This window comes from Puma concolor, chromosome A2 (genome assembly GCF_028749965.1).
Source record: "Puma concolor isolate L17-30 chromosome A2, mPumCon1.1.hap2, whole genome shotgun sequence".
Lineage (NCBI taxonomy): Eukaryota > Metazoa > Chordata > Mammalia > Carnivora > Felidae > Puma > Puma concolor.
In genome coordinates, this window is record NC_141668.1 from 135,303,236 (window position 1) to 135,325,429 (window position 22,194).

General features: G+C 42.3%; 1 protein-coding gene across 11 annotated transcripts in view; it reads left to right on the plus strand.

Moving 5' to 3' along the window:
• FRMD4B (FERM domain containing 4B) overlaps nucleotides 1–22,194 on the plus strand; it is a 425,720-nt gene that overhangs the window by 343,346 nt on the left and 60,180 nt on the right. For all 11 annotated transcript variants that reach the window (XM_086680927.1, XM_086680929.1, XM_086680961.1 and 8 more), the window contains 2 exons: nucleotides 10,041–10,097; nucleotides 10,890–10,912. In XM_086680927.1, the coding sequence (XP_086537053.1) occupies nucleotides 10,041–10,097; nucleotides 10,890–10,912 (80 nt within the window). The remainder of the gene's footprint in view (nucleotides 1–10,040; nucleotides 10,098–10,889; nucleotides 10,913–22,194) is intronic.

Here is a 22,194-nt window from a genome sequence, read left to right on the forward strand (position 1 = left end):
TACTTTACTACTCTTTTAGTTGATATTCTACAAATATTATGGAGCACCTGTTCTGTGCCAGGTAGTATTCTAGGTCCCGGAGATAAAGCTAGGACCAGATAGATAAAAACCCATGCCCTTAAGGATCTAAGATATGAGGCAGGGATAATAGTGGGTGGGAAGAAAAACCATCAAGAAAATAGATAAGGTGTGTAATGCATTAGAAACGTGCAAGTAGGATAACCAAATACAGTTGTTCAAGGTGCTCACTGCCCAACTCTGTGCCGGAAGTTGCCATGAGATCGTGGATCTAAGCAACTGAAGATGGAACTGCCACTAGGTAAGATGAGAAAGTCTTCTGGGAAGATCAGGAGTTCTGTTGGTTTCTCAGCTGTATATAGAAGTATAATATATGTACAGAAAAGTGCATGTAAGTGCAGCTCAACAGACTTTCAAAATTGAACACATCTGGGCGCCTGGGTGGCTCAGTCGGTTAAGCGTCTGACTTTGGCTCAGGTCACGATCTCACTGTCCATGGGTTCGAGCCCCGCGTCGGGCTCTGTGCTGACTGCTCAGAGCCTGGAGCCTGTTTCAGATTCTGTGTCTCCCTCTCTCTCTGACCCTCCCCCGTTCATGCTCTGTCTCTCTCTGTCTCAAAAATAAATAAATGTTAAAAAATTAAAAAAAAAATTGAACACATCTGTGCAACTAGCATCAATATCAAGTAAACAGAATATCACCACCAACTGAGAAGGCCCTCACATGTTCTCTTCCAGTCATTAATGCCTCCACTCCCATGACTTTTAATAGCATTTATTTGTTTTGGCTGGCTTTATATTTTATATAACTGGAGTCATTCAAGGTGCCCTTTAATGTTTGGCCTAATTTGCTCAAATTAGGTTTGTGAGATTCATCCATATTGTAGTTTAGGCTAGCTTCACCCTTGCTGGGGAATAGTAGTCCATAGTATGAATATACCATAGTTCATTTGCTCATTGAAGAGCATTTGAGTAGCCTGCAGTATTTAGTTATTACAAATAGCACTGCCATGAAGGTCCCAGTGCCTGTGGCTTAGTGGATTTATGTAAATATGTTAGATGTATACCGAGGAGCAGAATTCCTGACCCATAGTGTATATTTGTGTTAAGATTTGGTAGACCTTGGGGCTCCTGGGTGGCTCCGTCGGTTAAGCATCCAACTGTTGATTTCTGCTCAGGGCATGATCTCACGGTTCTTGAGTTCAAGCCCCGTAGACTCTATGCTGACAGTGCAAAGCCTGCTTGGGATTCTCTCTCTCTCTCTCTCTCTCTCTCTCTCTCTCTCTCTCTCTGTCTCTCTCTCTGCCCCTCCCTTCCTCACTTGCTCTCTCTCTTCCAATATAAATAAATAAGCATTAAAAAAAAACGGAGGCACCTGTGTGGCTCAGTAAGTGTCCGACTTTGGCTCACGTCATTATCTCACGGTTCATGGGTTCATGCCCTGCGTGGGGCTCTGTGCTGACAGCTCAGAGCCTGGAGCCTGCTTCAGATTCTGTGTCTCCCTCTCTCTCTGCCCCTTCCCTGCTAATGCTCTGTCTCTCTCTCTCAAAAATGAGTAAACATTTTAAAAAATTAAAAAAAAAAAAAAGATTTGGTAGCCCTTGCCAAAATGTTCGTCCCAGAACTAACTTATAATCTACCAACAGTGTATGAGAAGGTGTGTTAAACAGAATGTCTACTTCATGCAGTGAAATCAGAGGTACCAAGTACATTGCAAAGAAGTATACCAAAATAGTAGTTGAAAACAATTTCACTGCATGCCTACAAAATGAAAAAAATAAGCTAAAACTTGTTGGCATTATAGGCTTTGGTGAAGAAATTTAATGGTACTCAAATACGCTAAAAATAATAATCCTATGGAATGATAATCAGGTAAATAATATAATGAAGAAAATGGCCCATTTATAAAGGAAAATATAAAATCCTGAGTAGTGGGACAGCTGGATGGCTCAGCTGGGAGAGCATGCAACTCTCGGTCTCAGGTTTTGACTTCAAGCCCCACAATGGGGATGGAGCCTACTTAAAATAATAAATGAAGGGGTGCCTGGGTGGCGCAGTCGGTTAAGCGTCCGACTTCAGCCAGGTCACGATCTCGCGGTCTGTGAGTTCGAGCCCCGCGTCAGGCTCTGGGCTGATGGCTCAGAGCCTGGAGCCTGTGTCCGATTCTGTGTCTCCCTCTCTCTCTGCCCCTCGCCCGTTCATGCTCTGTCTCTCTCTGTCCCAAAAATAAATAAACGTTGAAAAAAAAAATTAAAAAAAAAAATAAATGAAAATAGAAATCTTTTTAAAGTAATTTTATTTATTTATTTTTATTTTTTTTTTCAATGTTTATTTATTTTTGGGACAGAGAGAGACAGAGCATGAACGGGGGAGGGGCAGAGAGAGAGGGAGACACAGAATCGGAAACAGGCTCCAGGCTCTGAGCCATCAGCCCAGAGCCCGACGCGGGGCTCAAACTCACGGACCGCGAGATCGTGACCTGGCTGAAGTCGGACGCTTAACCGACTGCGCCACCCAGGCGCCCCAGTAATTTTAAAGATACTGAGTATTAACCCTAACACTGAATGTGTATGATCTTTATGGTGTATCATAAAACTTTATGGTTACTATATAACCATTTCAATAATGACATACATGGTTCCAAAGAGGAAGGAAAATTATTATATATATTTTTTAAATTCATAAATATTCATTTTAAAAAATGTCTCAAGTGAAAGAGAATATCAAAGATTATTATGGAAAATTAAAACCCTTAGATATTGAGATATGTAGTAATGGAACACCAATTAAATGTTACAGAACTACACAAAAATTGAACAGTGTCCCAGAACAAAGTAGATTCCTATCGATATAATAATATTTAACAATGTAATAAGCAACACGGTGCATAATGCAGAGAGAAAAACACTGAGAGAATCTTTTTGGCTAGGCTTTATGAAAATGCTTTGTATTTGTCCCTCATAAAATGATCTCAACAACCCAATACATTCAATATTATCATCCCCCATTTTGTAGATGAGGAACTGAGTTTCAGAGAAGTAACTTGCTCAGGACCCCAAAGATTCTTTCAGTGAGGGTGATAGCCCCCACTCCAGTCTGACTTCGTAGGCCTGGAGAATAGATCGAAGAATACAATTTGTACCCAGTAGCTGAAACAAAGGGTTAACACTGGTAGCTCAAATAAAACATGAGTTCTCAAATAGGTAAGTGAACAAAGGGTCATTTCGCACATGAGCAATAGCAAATAATATGCAATTGCAAGAGAGATATTCAAGTTGATTAGTAATCAAAAAAAATTGCAAGTTTCAATGTTGCAGTATTGTTTTCTACTTTCCAAATTACCAAAAATAATTTTATTTATTTGGTGTGGCTTGTAAAACTACGTACATTTCCCTAAGCTGGAAACATTAGTAAGAATGTTTACTATCTTGATCTGGGTGATGGGTGCATGAGTGTATACACGTGTCAAAATTCATCAAGCTGTGCACTAAGATTCGTGCATGTTACTATATGTACCTCAATAAAAAAGAAAAAAAGCACATTACAGTATGTATGGCAGGTGATGAAATCAGAGTTGCCTGTGAGGAAATAAAAGTAGAAATAATTAGATCCTGCCAAGGTTAAGGTTGGTATAAAACATTTAGCATGGGTAGTATAAAGCGTTTAACCCACAAATTCGAAACTCAACTTCTCTTAAGAACCACAGCAAAGAGGAAGTTATGACCACTTGCATAACTCACGGTGGTCTTTAAGGTAGAAACAGAGCAGCTGCCCAGCGGAGCACAGTCACTACTGCTCCTAAAAATCAGAAACTTCTCCCAGGGGTCCTGGTGAAGGACTGGTCTATGAGGTAATTAACAATGCCCTCAACAACACACCCAGAGTTATTAAAATACTGAGGTTCTGAGGGTTGCTTCTTCTATTGTTCCTCAACAGAAGCCGGTGGAGTAATGCCAAAACACAGTTACAAAAAAAGCAGTTTTACCTTGGGACAAAACTTATGGTTCCATTTTGTAAGTTTCTAATGGTTCTCTGTTAGTCCAGAGACCTCTGAGAGAATCTAGATCAGTGGTTCCCAGCTGGGGACCTTTGCCACCCAGGGGACATTTGGAAAATGTTTGGAGGCATTTTTGGTTGTCACAGCTTGGGGGGCGGGGGTTGCTGCTGGAATCTAGCGGATAGAGGCCGGGGGCACTGCCTGATACCCTATGATGCACAGGATAGCCCCCACAAAAAAAACAATTAACTGAAAATGTCAGTTACGCCAAGGTTGCCAAGCTCTGGTCTCAAGGAACAAAATGGAAAACATACCAGAAACATTACTACTATGTATCATTGAGACCAGCTTCCAGACACATTACTTCTCACAACTAGCTTGGACAAAAAAGGACAAAGTGTTTGGTTCATTTACAAGGGGAATATGGGGTGCAGATGTGGTAGTTATGGCCTGGTCTCCTAGGGGCACAGTAATCCCAAAAGACAGGAACTAGCCCCGGGGAGTATGCCTTTATGGTTCACCAAGAACTGCCTTGTAAGAGAGTACGTAAGTGTTGAGTGTTGATGTGCACACTGCCCCCCGCAAACAGGCTAATAGTATGAAACCAGTGAGTCCAGAGCTCTAGAATTCTCTGATCTGTCAGGTTCCTCCTCCATGTAGATGTGTCTACAGAAGGAATTAAGAGGTTTCCAGGGAGCTATATCCGTTCACTCATTTGTGCACTTCTCACATCTATTCTTTGCACCCTGTTTGCTGGCTTAGTAGTAAATCAAAATGAGAGCATCTGAGCACCCAAGTCACTGTGTTTGCCAACTTTTGAGTTTTAACCAGACTTTGAAGTCTGGCTTGGCTGAGCAGTGGATGCAGTTGACTACCCATGTCTGGAAGTCCCTTTCTCTCTATCTGTGGGCATTGCTTCCCTCTGGTTCACATCTTCCCAACTTTGTCTTGAGACGCAGCAAGACCCTTGGCCCTAATTTGGAAAATCCCTGGTTGTGGCTTTGGACCAGCTTCTGTCACTTGTCCACAGAAAGATGATTGTGTTTGCATGTAAGCCAGTGGGGAAAGAAGCGGTTCTGAAAAGATTGTGATATTGGGACATCCTGCCCGGAAACACGGATGGGTACCAGGCAGTCAAGACAAATAGATAGCCAGCACTCTGGGAAATTATGTCAATTTTTTACAAACTTCTTATTTTAGAATCATTTCAAACTTACAGAAGAGCTGTAAGAATGGCACAAAAACACAGTATGCCCATCAAACCAAATTCACCAGTTGTCAACATTTTGCTACGTTTGCTCTCTCTCCCCCTGCCCACGGATGTGTCCTTTTTTCTGAACCAGTTAAGAGTAAGTTACGCTCTTTATCCTTACATAATCCATTGTGTATTTCCTAAGATCAAAGCCACCCTTTATAGAACCCTGTTACAATGATCACATTTAGAACATTTAACAATTGAATCTGGACTGTTGCCTAATGTACCCTCCAACTTTCCCAGGGGTGCCCTTTGTAACAACTTTTCCTCTTGACATGGGATGACACATTTCATTTGGTTTTTACGACTGCCTCGTCTCCTTTCCTTCGAAACAGTTCTTCAGCCTTTCTTTGGCATTGATCCTATTTACATTTTTGAAGGCTATGGGCCAGATATTTTATAGGATGTCCCTCAATTTGAGTTTGTCTCATGCTTCCTCGTGATTAGATCTAGTGATGTATTTTCGGCTGCAGTACCACCCAGTGGTGTGCTAGCCAGCTAGTACCTGCTGTAAGAGCCGATTCTCACATCTCTTCCCAGCAGCGTGTCCTGAGATGCCATATCGGTAGCTTGGTAGCTACTTCAAGCTACTATTGGTAGCTTGAAATCGGCTGTGGTGGGGGTATTTGCACCGTGGAAATCCACAAATGCTACAACTAAGGGATCGTTCCCCCCCCCTTCCCCATTTCTGGCTGTGAAACATTTACATTTACCAGTACAGACATGTATATAAGTGACGTTATGTCCTTCTCAATGCATATTATCAGGAGGCCGGTCTGTACGGTTATTGGTAATGTCTCATCACTTCATTAAGATTGTATCTGTCAGGTTTCTCCACTGAAAAGCTACCATTTTTCCCTCTTGTAATTAAATTTCCCCAATAGAGAGATGCTTCGTGATTATATAAATACCCTGTCCTGTTTCTCACCAAACTTTCACCCAATAGTTTTTGTTTATTGAAAACTGTTACCTGAACAATCAGCAGTATGATGACTGCAAGTGCTAATTTTCCATTCCTCTCATTTCTCATATATTTATTTGTTGGTGTTCTTCAAGTTGCCTTTTTTCATAGACTTAACCCTAAAATAGCTAGATAATTAGTAATATACTTGGAAATAAGCTGGCTTCCCCCAACAGTTTGTCAAATAGTTCCAGATCCTAAGTATTTGTGAGCAAGTGATTCATGCCCATTGTTGTTGTGCAGAATAAGCTTCCATGAAGTATTACATCGATACAGATGAGTCTTCACAAGGAATTTTCCCATTCCTATTATGAGGCGTTTATGGTTAATGATAACTTACCACCCACCAGCACTGGAGGTGGCATTTGGAGTCATTTTTCAGTCTTACCTGATTATAGTTTTTGCCAAAAGCCTACCTTTAGAAGATTCCTGGTGAGAGCTTTACGTTGGAGTCAGAAAGGTAACTAGTGGCCACGATGGACTCGAAAGAGCCTGGAGTCACCATCTGCTGTGGGGTTGGGTAGGACACTTCATGTCCCTGATTCTCAGGGCCATCATCTACAGAATAATAGGAGTCATATTTTCACTAAATGCTTTTTCAAGTTCTAAAACTTTCTTTTATTCTCCTCTCCTTGTGAATCAAAACGTATAGTTCTCATTTCATTAGCAAGATGTTTTGGTCAACTGAGCCAACAAGCCAAACACAAAATAAAATGTCCAACATGGATCCTGAACCTAGTGACCTAGAGACTGGATCCGTAAGCCAGCTAAATTAGCCATGAGGGTAGAACACCAAGACTTGATACTGTTTCGTATTACCCTTGTGCATTCAGCCACATCATCTGACTTACTTCTCTACTCCTCTTTGTTTATCCATGACAGTCATGGAAACCCACTGAAGGATCCCGTTACCTATCTCTTTGAGGAGATCCCTCTCCGATGTTAGCTTGCCCAGTACCTATAAGGTTACCTCTGTTACCATGGTTATAAGTAAAAGAAATCTTCCATCCCCGGGCAGACGGCAATTTCTAAAGAGCATTTGCACTTTATGCATGAAATTCTGGAGTTCTCTAGAAGTCTTAATTAAATTTCACCATATGAAATTGCTGAGAACCAGGCAGATAGTATTAGTTTTGCTTGGTCTGTTGCTTGGTGAGCTCCATGCACAAGTTAAGTAACCTTGGCAATCAGTATTAGAACTCAAAATATGTTGCATTGTATTTCCAGAACAGTGGTTAGGAGGAAGGTGAGGTAGGGGCTGAGATATATAAAAGAATGTAAGGCTTAGGGTTGCCTGGGTGGCTCAGTCGGTTAAGTGTCTGTCTTCGGCTCAGGTCATAATCTCACGGTTGGTGGGTTCGTGCCCCGCGTCAGCTCTGTGCTGACAGCTCAGAGCCTGGAGCCTGCTTCGGATTCTGTGTCTCCCTGTCTCTCTGCCCCTCCCCCGCTTGCACTCTGTGTCTCTCTCTCAAAAGTAAATAAACACTTAAAAATTTTTTTTTAAAGATAAAAGAATGTAAGGCTTGGCCAAACCATGCATTCTCCTCTCTCCCAGGAACGAGATTTTGGTAGGCCCCACCCCTGCACCCCTCCGTCACCCTCCTGCACCAGAATTGTGTTGGGGCAACTAGTATGGGTGCATAAAAGTCCACAGGTGAGTTGCATATGTGCCTCCCCACTCTTCTGGAGCTGCCTGAGCCTGGTACTTCTCATGCTTCAGCTCCTCATTTGATCATTTTTAATATTTAATGACCCTTCTAAGGTAGAGAATTCTTTGGCAGCATTCTTAAGAGTTTCTGTCTGAGGCCTTTTTATCTGCTGAACTTCCATTTCCGAAATTGAAAAGTTAGTGTCTAAAATATTGTTTGGATGACTCACCTAAGGTTCTGAAGAGGCAGAGGCGGTCATGGGGGGCCAGAGGAGTTGGTCATGGTTTTCAAAAAATTTTATTTAGCTTTTGTTATTTTAATGTCCGAAATAATCCAATTTTTTTCCTCTTTTGTAAGATTTTAAGACAAACTGGACTGTAAATTCGGGCATGATTTCAAACTCAAAGATGGTTTTGAGCATTCCTCCCCCCTCCCCATTACCCCCCTCCCTTTGCATGAGTTTTTTCTTTTTTTTTCTTTGAACATAAGGAATTTCATCTTTCTAGAATTTAATCTCGATCAACACTCATCTCACCTGTTGGATTAGCTGCTTCATCATCTTTCACCAGGTTAGAAAACCACTGTCTCTCTGGCCTGAAAGACAGAGGGCAACTGATGCTTACAACCAGCCTGCCTTTTCTTTGATTTTGTAATCTGTTTCTAGAGATTATAAGCGAGCTGTGAATTCCCAGGCTCTGGACCTGTCAGCTTTTAAAGGAAAAACTTTGAAGCAAATCCATTTCCTCAGGTTTCAGAAGGGAAACTTAGATGTTACAGGATGAAAATAATTTGTTTTCATTGTGTAATATAAGGGAAACACAGATAATTATCACAGCTGACATTGTAATGCCCTAGGTTTTTGGTTTCTTTATTTTATGGCTTTTAGAAGAATGATTATTATTGGTTTTTGTTTTTTTTCCTTTTTTTTTTTTTGAGAACCCCAATCAAATCACTTGGAAACGTGAGAGAAAAGCGTAATCCTTTCCAAAATCCTCAGTGAGCTAACTGCTCTGTAAGCCTACCTAGTATGCGTTTACTTTAAAGCTACTTTTACTCACCATTAATGCTGTTGGCTTAACTGCAAAAACTCTGCAGCCCAAATTCAACGGGTAGAAGGGAGAAATAATGAGTTCGGGTTCATTTCTAGGCTCATGAGTTCTATGATCTCAAACAATATTCACTTTCAAGTACTAATTATGTAAGACTTAAGGTTATATGGAATGGTTTTAGTGTGTGTGAATGCCCACAAGCTAGCATATCACAATTTTTTAAAAAATAAAGATCCTTCTATACCACTCATCGACTCGTTGTTGCAATATATTACATGAGGCAATACTGGTGTTGATGTATATGGTCACATATTATTTATAAACCAAATAAATGAAGGCATATGTGAGTATTATTGACAGAGGCAATATTCCCTCCACACACACTTATGCATCTCTATCAGGCTAGTGAAAAAGCATTCCTGTTTTCCAAAGTCCAGAATTCCTATATTTTTGGAGGGGGGGGGATCTTAAAGGATGAAAAAATAAAATAATGGGTAAAATAATAAATTAGAGTCATCAAACTTCAATATAAAGGAACCGAATTTTAGTCTTCTCTAAGTATTTGCTGTAATCAATTCTTAAGGCTTTACATTTTATCTCTAAGTGTATGCGTGTTAATTCAACAATGTGTCATTGATGCAGTAGTGAATTTATATTTTTAGTAATAGTTGCATTGTGGGTATACCAAAATAACCATGCAGTGACACAGAGGGGGGAAGAAAAGATCTCAGGAAAACACCAAGTGAAACTAAGAAAATCTTCAGAGCTTAACAATGAACTTGTAGGGATAAAAATTATTCGTTGGGAAGTTGTCTGAATTTTCAGCCTCAGAGTCATTTGTATTTCTTCCAGGATACTGCTGTCTGAAACAGACGCGCGCGCGCGCACACACACACACACACACACACACACACACACACACACACACTTTGTGGCTTCCCCTGACCGCTGGATGCGTCCCTCCATGCCCCCCTCCCTTTGCCTTGCAATGGTATGATCTGCGTTTGATTGTAAACTGGAGGTGCCAAGCTGTGACAGCTTCCCCAACTCAACAGCCATTTGCTACAACCTAGGGCAGCCTTGTTCAGCGATGCTTTTCTTTTCCCCAACAGGGGCAAATCGAAGCGGACAGCGAAACCATCTTCAAGTTAGCCGCACTTGTGTTACAGGTAAGAATCAGCACACTGCCTCTTGCCCGCGCCTTTTTGTTTGCTGGTTTTTGTGAACCGCCTGCAACTCTGAAACTTTCGCATGGGCCAGTTGGCTGATAGATGTTTAAACCAGCTGGTTGTTTGCCAATGAAAAACGTGAGCCACCGTTTTCTGTTTGAGCGTCACTTGCGCAGGCTATAGTGGGATGTCGCAAAGGGAAATGAAATTTAGACTGTTCTGAGGGAAAAGAATTAAGACTGTACTTCAGGAAAAGAACTCTGGGTTACTTGGATTTGGGAAGCAGCAATTGTTAACAACAGCTGTAATTTTCATTTAAATTGAGTAACTTTCGCCTGCATTTTCTGGAGGCAGAGTGAAAGAGCCCCTTAATTCTTAAAGGCACTAGTAGCTGAGAAATCCAACGTGTTCCATGCTTGTTTAAAAAGAGAAAACAAATAGCATGGGTTGATTTACCTACACCCTGGTTTAAAAAGTCTGCGTCCAGACTAAAGTGTGCTGCTCGGATAAACAAGCATGTATCACGTGATCTTAGAAACCTAAAAGAAGACCTAGTCATCTGTGCTTTTTCAGATATATCTGTCTCTTCTGTTAAGAATAAGAAATATTTCATGGATACTAATGTTTTCTCACCAGTGCCACATTCTCCGTGGCCACAGAGAAAGCTTCCTCGTGTACATTCCGCCAAACAAAATTCAGGCACTCAAAGTGGGAAACGGGACCCAGAGTGAAATTCATTCGCTTAATCCACATACATACATATTGATCGTCTATCATTGTGTTTTATTTCAGGAAGCCAAAGGGGATTATACCAGGTAATGTTTCCTTTTCTGATATTACTATGCAAAATAACCCTAGCTGAACCGTAGCTGAATGCTGTTGCTTTAAATAACAATGGATGCAAACTCAAAAGAAAGTCGATCTCAGAGCGGGAGACTGAGATCTCTTCCCTCTTCAAATAGGGACCTATTCTTTCTGTGAATGAATCCAGCAATGAAGCTTTCTCACCATTTTTCAAGCCAGAGTGACAGTGAATTGTAAACAGAAGCCCTCCAAAGTTCTAGTTTCTGTTATCTGTTAGCAAGATGAAGAAATCCGCAAAAAGCTTTGGTAGGCTGTGCTTTTTTAAACTTATAATAATCCTGTGTTGGACAAAAAAAAAAAAAAAAAAAAAAAAAATCCTGTGTTGGAAGAGTTATAACACATGCACAAAGAGATAAACTCTATCAGCTGCTTAGTTAAGGGATTAATAGGGGCTTTCTTTTTGCAGCTGCCCTGAAGGGGCCTCACCCTTCATACACTTGACCTAACAGTTGTATTGTTGCCACCGGGACACTTACTGGTTCTAACTGCCTAGCTGGCCACCTCATCAGAGTATTTGTCTTTGAATTCATGCTCTACCTGCTCCTTTCTGTCCTTTTCACACAGTAGCTGTAGTTGGAGAAGCAGAAACGGTTAAAGGCGAAAGCAGGGCCTCCAATTAGGAACAGACCACAGGCCAATGACCCATCGAAAGCCTCACCTCTTCCACGTTAATGTTCCACTCCTGGTAAACTTTACCCGTAGATTATTTACAGATCACCTAGTACTCGTTCCCAGCCAAGGTTTTGTTTTTTTTTTGTTTGTTTGTTTTTTTTGTTTTTTTTTCAACGTTTATTTATTTTTGGGACAGAGAGAGACAGAGCATGAACGGGGGAGGGGCAGAGAGAGAGGGAGACACAGAATCGGAAACAGGCTCCAGGCTCTGAGCCATCAGCCCAGAGCCTGACGCGGGGCTCGAACTCACGGACTGCGAGATCGTGACCTGGCTGAAGTCGGACGCTTAACCGACTGCGCCACCCAGGCGCCCCTCCCAGCCAAGGTTTTGAATAGTATGCTCCTTGAGGGACTGCTTACCGAACGATGCCTTCCAAGCTTGAAAACCTCCAGTCACAGAGTACTCCTTCACCTCAGAACCTCCAAGTCTGCCTGTTCAGTCTGGGAAAATGACTGAGGAGTCCACTTAACAGGCCATGATCCGTTCACTACATTCGTTAACTTTGTTTTGCACCGTGTTACTTTTTTCTTTTTTTAATTTGTGTTCAAGTTAGGAAAAACGCTTTGAAAAAAAACAGGAAGACCTATAAATGCCAATTTTGTTTTTCATTAAAAGGAAATGTTGGGATACGAGGAGGATAAATTAGTTTCTAGATCCTTGACACGACGCTGCTGGGTTCTCCGCGCTTGGCTTTCTTGGAGAAGCCCTATTCCCTAGGAGGATCAGACATGTGAGGAATGTCAGTCATCATGTTAGGGGGTGAGTCTGAAGTTGATTGATAAATGAAGGCTTTAGGGCCAGAAGCTCACTCTGCAGTCTGTGAACTGCTAACCCTTCCTTCTCCATTTTCTGCCTGCCAGGCATGTGATGGACACTCTCTGAGCCTCATTTCCTCATCAGGAAGATGCTACCTGCCCCCTAGATTAGCAGCTGTAGATTGGGAGATCAAATGTATGTAAACATTGCCCGGGGCAGTTTCTGGCATGGAGTAAGCTCTCTGTACACTTTGGCTATTATTATCAATTATTCTAGTGTCATTATTGCCTTCCTCATTATCATCATCCTGTCCTGTCTCTTGGCAACCTGGGAAGAGACTTTTGGGACCAAGGTGGTTTTGAACAAGCTGAATCGCATATTAAGGGGAGGAACAGAAGAGACAGGCTGATGTCACAAACTTCCTTAGGGAAGATCTCTTGCCTAGGACTGAAAGTCCTTTGGTAGTAAGTCCAGACCTTGTAGCCCTAAGACTTCAAGGTTGGTGAGTTAGTTGCTCCAAGCCCGAACCAATCCTCCTTTTTAACTTTGCTCTGTGCCTGCTGGTTTCCTGAGTGATTACTAGGCTGATGAACTGGAGGACAGACACTGTTCTGAACTTGTCTGACCCACACTGAGGAGTAGAAGGAATGGGAGACCGGCCACCAAGGAACTGGCAACATGACCCTAAGTGAGCCGCTTGTGCTTTCGGGGCCTCAGCTTCCTCATCTGTAAATTGGGATTAATGAAAGTAGTGACTTGGCGGGATGGTTTTTAAGGAGATGAATGGTGTGGAACAACTTTGGAAGTACAGATTGTTTTGCAAGCAAGCATTAGTGATTGCTGACCAGGGTAAAGGAAAGAATAAGGTACTGTGAACTGTTGACATTGGGTTTATAATGAGGCAGAATTGTGATTCCTTGCTACCACCCACCCCCCTCCCTGTGATGTGATTGTTCCTCCTCTGCGTGGAGAGACTATATTTTTCGTCCAAAGTTTTGTTATAAAACTAATTTAAGACAATCAGGCAAAATTAAGTACCTCAAGGCAATGTTACATATTGGTTAAAGCAAAGACATAGAATCAGACAGACTTACTCAGATGCCAACGTCTGCTACTTACTCCCTGTGTAATGTTGAGCAGGTTATTTAAAGTGCCCAGGCCTCAACTTCCTCCTCTGCAAAATGGAACTTATATTCATAGTATACACCCTGTAGCATTGCTATGAGAATGAAATGAATTAATATTTGCAAAGTGCTTCGAATAGTTCCTTCCGTCCCCCCTGTTGCTTCAAATATGAATTGTTTGGTATAGAAATGATGGTGTGGTGAACATCTTGGTATAGTTGGGAGGTGGTTATCTGTGATTATTTTCTTATAGGATATTTCTCAGGTCGAAACAGGCAGAGGGATGTTCCTTAAAAAGGCAGAGTACAACGTGCTAAAATGGAGTTTGCACATTCTTGATCGCTAAATTAAAATTATATCAAAGTTTATAGCTTTATCCAGTAACATCGGCTGAATGCCTAACATGCGTCAGCCCCAGTCTAGGCACTGAGGACACGATGACACATAGGTGCGGGCATCTCATTCCAGGGAACTTGGCCTTCTGTCAAGGGCTACCTCAAGGGCCATTCTGAATTCCACGTTTCTGTTGGTTTACATGTGGGTGGCTGTAGCTCTTGGCTTTTAGAACGAAACTGAGTTTACTCACTGAGGTTTGAAACTCCAAAAATGTCACTGAGTAAGTTCCAAGACCAGAGCGATGTGGCTTTCTCAATTAAAAAAGTGATTGAACACCTACTTCTTTTTTTAACTTCATTTATGTATTTTGAGACAGAGAGACAGGGAGGGAGAGGGAGGGGGGGAGGGAGAGGGAGAGAGAGAGAGAGAGAGAGAGAGAGGGAGGGAGAGGGAGAGAGAGAGAGAGGGAGGGAGAGGGAGGGAGAGGGAGAGAGAGAGAGAGAGAGAGAGAGAGAAAGAATCCCAAGCAGGCTCCACACTGTCAGCACAGAACCCCACATGGGCCTGGATCCCGTGAACCGTGAGATCATGACCTGAGAGAAATCGAGAGTCAGACACTTAGCCAACTGAGCCACCCAGGTGCCCGGAAACTCCTACTTAATGCTGCTCTGGCCCACCCACTCTTTGTGAATTATCTCTGGCTGTCTCAAATTCAGCATTTCCAAAGCTGAACCCACCAGGATCCCAGCCCCCAGAGCAGCGCCTCTTCCCTGTCTCCCTTTGTATGACATCACCTTTCTCTCTTGAATCATCGCTGAGGATTTCCCCTTCTCCCTCCCGCCTATTTCCTCCGTCTGTCAGTCAGCTCCTTTCTCTTCCTCTATCAGAGTGCTTGCTTTCTCAGCCCTCGTTCCCCTCCACTCAACCCGACTGGAGAGCTCTGTGTGTATAGTTTGAGTGCTTTCGATGACATTATTTTCAAAGTCCACGAGTGATTTTATTCAGTCCCCACCACAAATGTTATTGCCATTTAACAAATTAATGGATGGAAAATCAGGCCCAAGGGAACAATGTCCCAGAGCCAGTGATCTCCTGGGTCTTTTCTGATTCCATCACCCACAACCACCCACAACAGACCCCAGTCATCTTCCCCAGACATTAATGGGATCATCATTTTCACCTTCTAAGAATCTCTCGGGTTCCCATTGCAGAGACCCTCCAACACCCTAACCTGGCCTCGAGGCTCTACTTAGTCTATATGATGTACTTAAATTTCCTATACTCTGCTGTTCATATCTGTTCATGCCTCTCTTCTCCTTCCTCCACATGTCGCCCCTGCATGGCTTTGCTCAAACGCTTCTTCTGGAATGCCTTTAAAAAACAACAATCCTCCCCTTCTTATTTAGCTTCCTGCCATGCTTCCTTAAGAGTATTTTAAGTGAACATTATCATAACCAGTAGGAAACCTTGCTCCCTGAAAGTTAATTAAAATAGTAGAGGGGAGGGTGGACTTTCATTCTCTTTAAATAGGTGACAGTCTGAATTCCCAAGTCAGCCTTTAAGCTGCAAAGATAACAAGCTGCTTGGGTAACAGAACACAGACAAACGCAGAGAATTCCTGAAAGCTGACAAGGCTCAAGGCTTTATCACTGAGCCAGCCACAAATGAGTTTATAAAAGCAAAGCCTTTTTTTTCCCCCTTTTTTCTTAAGATCCTGAAAGGTGGAAGTTACCGAATAACCATGTGATTAGGGCACTTCTGCTTGTAAGAAAAAGTGAGTGACTACAATTTGCAATTCAGTGCTGGGTCAGAATGAGAGTACATTGTCACCCAGCTTCAAATGGGAAGGAATAATTCACAACTTACAGCTGTGCTCCAAAAAAAAAAAAAAAAAAAAAAAAAAAAAAAATGCAGCTATTTCCCATGGGAAAGGAACTTTTGTGGAGTCCCTAAGAGTAGTTAATGAGGGAGGGGAGAAAAAAATCAAAGACTTTAAAGTACTTTCCGGCCTCGGTCCTATATCTCTAGAGCACTTAAAAGCTCTAAAATATTCTTCCATTTCCAAAACCTGTAACATCAGTTACAATAATAAAAATAGCAGCTCCCGTGGGCTTGGTGCTGTGCCCAGTGCTTACATCAATGGGGAGGCAGTAGTGAAAACAGGAGCTCTGGAATTTAACTGCTTGGGTTCAAATCCAGGCCCAGACCCTTGCTGTAGAACTGTGGCTAGCTAACCTCTCTGGAACCCGGTTTCTGGGTTCGGGGTCTCCGTAAATGTTACATGGCATTGTTATTGTTCCTAATATACATCACATCAACCCTGTGATGATAGGCAGCTGTTAGTATCCCCATATTACAGATGGGAAAGCTGAGACTTGGAGCAAGCAAGTGGCTTACTGTCTAGGTCACATAGCTAGAGAGTGACAGAATTAGGACTCCAGGGCTCCTGCTCTTTACCGCCGTCAGGAGTCTCCCGTTTTGGATTCCAACACAAACTGTAAGAATCATTACCTTTCTTGCTGGCAGAATGAAGAAGACTGACTGGACAGAAATTGAACATTTCTGTCTTGTTTTGGGCAAGGGCTGTCATGAATCAGCAAAAGGCTTTTGTGAAGAAAAACTGTCAAGAAGCAGCTTTTCTCTCTCCCTGTGAAATGACTGTCTTTTCAAGTTTGACCTAAAGATATAGACAAGTCCTTCTGAATATCAGTTCAGTGCTTTAATGCTTCATTTTTAATGATTTGTAAAGACATCTAAGTGTTTGGTGGTTTTACATGTTTTATAAACATTAATTCATTAATCATCTTCACCCTATGAACTTGGTATAATATTATCCCCATACTACAAGCGAGATTAAGAAATTCTGTGCAGCATTATATTTATATTACCATATTATGGTTTCATGTTTCCCAATGACTTGGCCAGATGTTAAGAGTTATGATGAATAAACAAACAAGGTAACAACACGTAGGGAATCATGGACAAATGATTGGGAAATACTTAGTCAAGAGTTAAACAAAATTCAAGTTCTTTTCGGTAAGTTTCCAATCTGCTCATGTGTATAGCGAATCTCCTAGAAGAAAACATGTAAACAGTGTTTCCTACTCTTGTTTGTCCCTGATGTATGAGCCTCTTGTTCAATGTTCTCTGGACCTTACCTTGTTAAGTGTGGGTTCATTTATTTGCTGAAAACTCAGTATTAAAATGCCTTTAAAAGATAAGCAATTTGGGGAAGTCTGTTCTTTGTACTTCCTGCCAGATTCATTACTACCCTAGATTTTAATTCCATTAACTCTTAGGCAGGATAAACATTCAGCAAGTTCTGAACTTGCTTTTTCCGAAGAGCTCTGAATTTGGAAAAAATCAGCCATCCCACACAATGGGCACTTTTTCATCTCTTCTAAGCACAAGATGTTAGAGCTGCCCAATACCAGGCATTTAAACGCTCATCTTATAGCTGATGAACTAAGGAGTGACGTATCCATGACAATTCAGGTAGACAAGACCAGACCTGCAGTCTGTGTACCCCAACTGTCTCAGATTTACCGTTTTTACTTCCATCTATGTAAGCAGACCTATGTGCATCCCTGCTGTCCCTGCTGGAAGGCAGTGAGGGACGGCAGGCAGTGGACTCTACCCTGGTAAGTGGTGTTATCAGCGCAGTAGCCCCGAGTCTAATATTAGTCACTCGAGGAGACAGTTTAAGAGTGAGAAGGCGGGAAGTGAGCTCTCGATCATCGGGCCCTTGGATGCCTTGCCTTTTTCTCATCGTTCCACTCCATTCATTTGTGTAGATTAAATACCTAACGTAGATGAGGAGCCGGACCAACCAAGGGCTGTGATGGAAGCAGACTGTATTTCCTGTCTCCTTTGTAGGAGACTCTGGGGAAAGGCATGCACTCTGGAGTCAGAGAGGCTGGTGTGAGTTTGAGGCAAGCCCTTCCAATCTGCAGGTGGCATGACCTCCTGAATCTAAGGTCCTTTTTCTTTAAGAGGTTTGTTTTGTGGAGTAAATGAGATAATGTACCTTTCAGGGTGCCTGGTACAGAATGGAGATGTTGTAGTACTTGGGAGCTGGCTTCCACTTTCCCCTGAGTCCCATCAATTATAGTGAGATGTGGGTGGTTTTTGTGGCCTTTTTTTTTTTTTTTTAAACCATCTTAGCAGTTATTAAGTGCACAGTTTAGTGGTGCACATTGTTGTGCAACCATCCCCACCATCTGCCTCCAGAATTTTTCTTCCTGCAAAACTAAAACTCTGTACCCATTAAATAGTAACACCCGTGCCCCCCTCCACCAGCCCCGGGAACCCACCATTCCACTTTCTGTCTCTGTGAATTTGCCTGTTCTGGGCACCTCATGCAGTATTTGTCTTTTAGTGACTGGCTTATTTTACTTATCATCATGTCCTTACGGATCTCATCTATGTTGTACCGCGAGCCCGAATTTCTTCTATTTTAAGGCTGAATAATATTCCATTGGGTGTATAGACCACATTTTGTTTATCTGCTCATCCATGGATGGACACTTAGTTTACTTCCAATTTTTTATTCTTATGAATAATTCTGGATGGACACACGTACACAAATATCTTTTTGAGACCCCGATTCCAATTATTCTGGGAAGAGAGATGCATTTTTTTAAGAAGAGTCCCTGGCTTCTAGGTACTTGATTATATTCCACCATTCATTGGAGTAGGATGGGATGAGTTAAGAATAGGAATTTAGGACAGAGCTCAGATTCTTATTGTAAATCATCAGGTCTTACTTAGCAAAATTAATGCTTAAGGAGTCTAGCATTTATATTAAAACTATTGTTGTAGATGAACGTCTATTGACATGGAAAGATCATTACAATATACAAAGTGGAAAATAAAACAGAGGTATATATATCATCCCTTTAAAAAAAAAACAAAAAACGTGTGCCAGGATATTCAAACACGCAATACATGCTTGAAAACCGGTGTGTAAGTTACAGTATAGTGCAGTATCCTCTGAATTTTTTTTTGTTCATACAGCACATTCATTCCCAATGTAAGTATATGTTTTATTTATTTATCTATTTGTAACAGTTACATGCATGTGGAACCATACCAACATCCTATTCAGAATAAAATATTTACAAAAGAAAAATGTGTGGAAAGGCATGAGCCAGCTTAACGCGTTCCAAGAAATAGATACAAATAAATACCATTAGAAGTCCTACTATTTTCTTTTTGTACAGCCACATACCTCTCCACCATAGAGACTACAAGAGAGTGTATTCTTTTATTATTATTATTATTATTATTATTATTAAAAACATTTTTTAAGTTTATTTATTTCTTTTGAGAGGGAAGGATAGGTGGGGGAGGGGCAGAGAGAAAGAGAGGGAGGGAGAGAGAGAGAGGATCCCAAGCAGTCTCCACAATGTCAACACAGAGCCCAATGGCAGGGCTCAAACCTACAAGCCACGAGATCATGACCCGAGCTAAAGCCAAGAGTCAGATGTTTAACTGGCTGAGCCACCCAGGCGCCCTGAGAGTGGATTCTGAAGTTAGGCAGAGCTGAGTTCTAGATTCTACCTCTCACTGGTGGACAGTCTTAACTAAGGTACTGAACATCTCTAAAACTCAGTTTCCTTATCTGTAAAGGGATAATTACGGTTCTTTAAAAAAAAAAAAATTATTAAGGTATGATTGACATGTAACATTAGTTTCAGGTGCAGCAATCTACATGATGATTAGACATTGTATATAGTGTGCAGGGATCACCACCATAAATCTCCTTAACACCCATCGCCAGATGTAGTTGTGACCTTTTTTTTTTTTTTCTGGTGATGAGGACATTTAAGATCTCTCTTAGCAACGTTCAAATATGCAGTACAGTACGACCATGTTTTTTTGCATGCTGCCTGGATAAAGGTAGGGGCAGAAAAAAATTAAGCTATTGTTATGTTTGTCATGACTTAACAATTGTCTCAGGACGGTGGAAGGAAAAATGTTGCTAATTTTCCTTCTTTGCATGTCAGTGTGTTTTTGTCGATCAGCCTCCAACACTTTTGGAGCCTCAACAGCTTTTGTCAGAGTTGTTTTAGACGCCATTTTGTATTTTAAAAACCTCGAAGTTCCACACAGTCACGTCCACCTCTCGGGCACGGCGTCCTCTTTCAGAATGAATGTAAGATCTGTGGCACGCTACCCACTTTGCCTAATGCAAACTTCCCAAACCAAGGCTTCAGCTTCTCCCTGCCACCCAGAGCCGGGAGCCCATGACTCTCCCCAGCGTGTGGGAGGCCCTGTCCAAAACCCGCTGGCGCCCAGAGGCTCTGTCAACAAGCTCATTCAGTTTGGGCACGGGCACCCGAGGCTGGGCAGACGGAAAGGAAGCAATTAAGACAATGGAAACCTACCGGGGGAGAAAAAGCTGTTGGCAGGGTCGACTTCATGGGTGTGTGACCTGTGCAGTCACATGGGGCCCCCGGCTCAGCGGGGCCCCAAGCTTGGTTGATGCTCTTCCGTCCCCATTTTGAAATTGGTAATGATTTTTTTAACAAGGGGCTCCACGTTTTCATTTGTCACGGGGCCTTGCAGAATGTGTGGCTGGTGCCCGTGGTGAGGCCTGGATGTTGAATAGATTATTGAAAGAAGGTGCCTCTTCTGGTGTCTAAACAGGTCCTCCAATGAGAAAGGTGGAACCACACAGAATTCTACAAATCAGCTTTTTTTTTTTTTTTTTTGCGTACGTGTGGAAGGTCTTAGCCCTTTCTTTTCTTTTTTTAATGTTTTTTTAATGTTTATTTTTTGAGAGAGAGACAGAGACAGATGGCGAGTGGGGGGAGGAGCAGAGAGAGAGGGAGACACAGAATCCAAAGCCGGATCCAGGCTGTGAGCTGTCAGCACAGAGCCGGACGCGGGGCTTGAACTCACAGACTGTGACATCATGACCTGAGCTGAAGTCGGACACTCAACCGACTGAGCCACCCAGGCGCCCCTTGCCCCCCTTGCCTTGCCCATTCTGATTCCATTTTGCATGATCTCCCAGGTCTGAGGCACGAAGTGTAACATAACCTCTACCTCATGGGCCTCCTGTGAAAATGAACAGACGTAATGCACGAAAAGGGGTTTAGAGCAGTGCTTGGTGCCTGGAATACTCATTTCTAAAAGCTTCCTAAATACTCATGCCCTTAATCCTTGTATCAATTCCAAGAGCTGGCTATGATTATTATCCTCATTTTACAGCTGAGGCCCAGAGAAGTTGAGTTAACTTGCCCAAGTCACACAGCTGGTAAGATGTGGAGCTGAGATTAGAACTGAGGCCATGGATGGCAGAGCTCATGCCCTCACTTCACCGTCATGCACATTGCTTTTACCATCATCTACTAGGTCCCAGGCACTCTTACATTCTTTGTATCATTTTGTCCTCAAATGGTAGCTACTGAGATGCTCATTCTGCAGATTTGCAGGCTGAGGCTGGCAACCAAGGTCCCATATCTTGCACACCTGGAATTTGGATCTGAAACCTCATTCTCTGAATTTCCACTCTGCCTTTCCTCTGGATAACTCGTCAAAAGTGAATCGAAAGGATGTTTGATGAGATGTTTGATGTTTGATGAGATGCATTTAGGCCGAGGGGCAACTCCTAGAGCCAGAGGCGAGACGACTTTGCATGGCCTGTTTCTGGCAGCAATGTCCCGTCCTCTACGCTGGCGTAGGCCCTGGGGTCTTGCTGGGTCCCCTTCTCAGTTCCATCCTGAGGAGCTAGGTGTGCTCCTGGAAGTCTCACCTCTTTATTTCTCAGTTTTTCCATCTGTAAATGGGGGTGGTAATCCTATTTGTGGAAGAGGATTCTTGAGTGGATTATGGTTATATGCTGAGTTGAGTGCCTAGCGTGTTTTCAGTATATTTCAGACTGTAAAAGCCGTTTTGCTGTAGCTTTTAGAAAAGAAAGGTATTGCCATTGTTTGAATAGAAGCAAATATTTTTGTCTGTTTTGACAGTTCTTAGCAGTTCACAGAACTCATTCTCAGACTATTATCTCGTTTGGACTTTTAAAAAAGTTTTTCTAAATGCCTGTACAGTCTTGTTCGGACTTTAAAATGACCCTGTGAGGGGCACCTGGGTGGCTCAGTCCATTAAGCGTCCGACTTTGGCTCAGGTCATGATCTCATGGTTCGTGAGTTCAAGCCCTGCATACAGCTCAGTGTCTGGAGCCTGCTTCAGATTCTGTGTCTCCCTCTCTCTCTGCACCTCCCCCCACCCCACCACACATTCTATCTCCCTCCCTCTCTCTCAAAAAATAAATAAGCATTAAAATTTTTTTCTTAAATGACCCTGTGAGGAAAGGGCTTTCATGTCTGTTTTACAG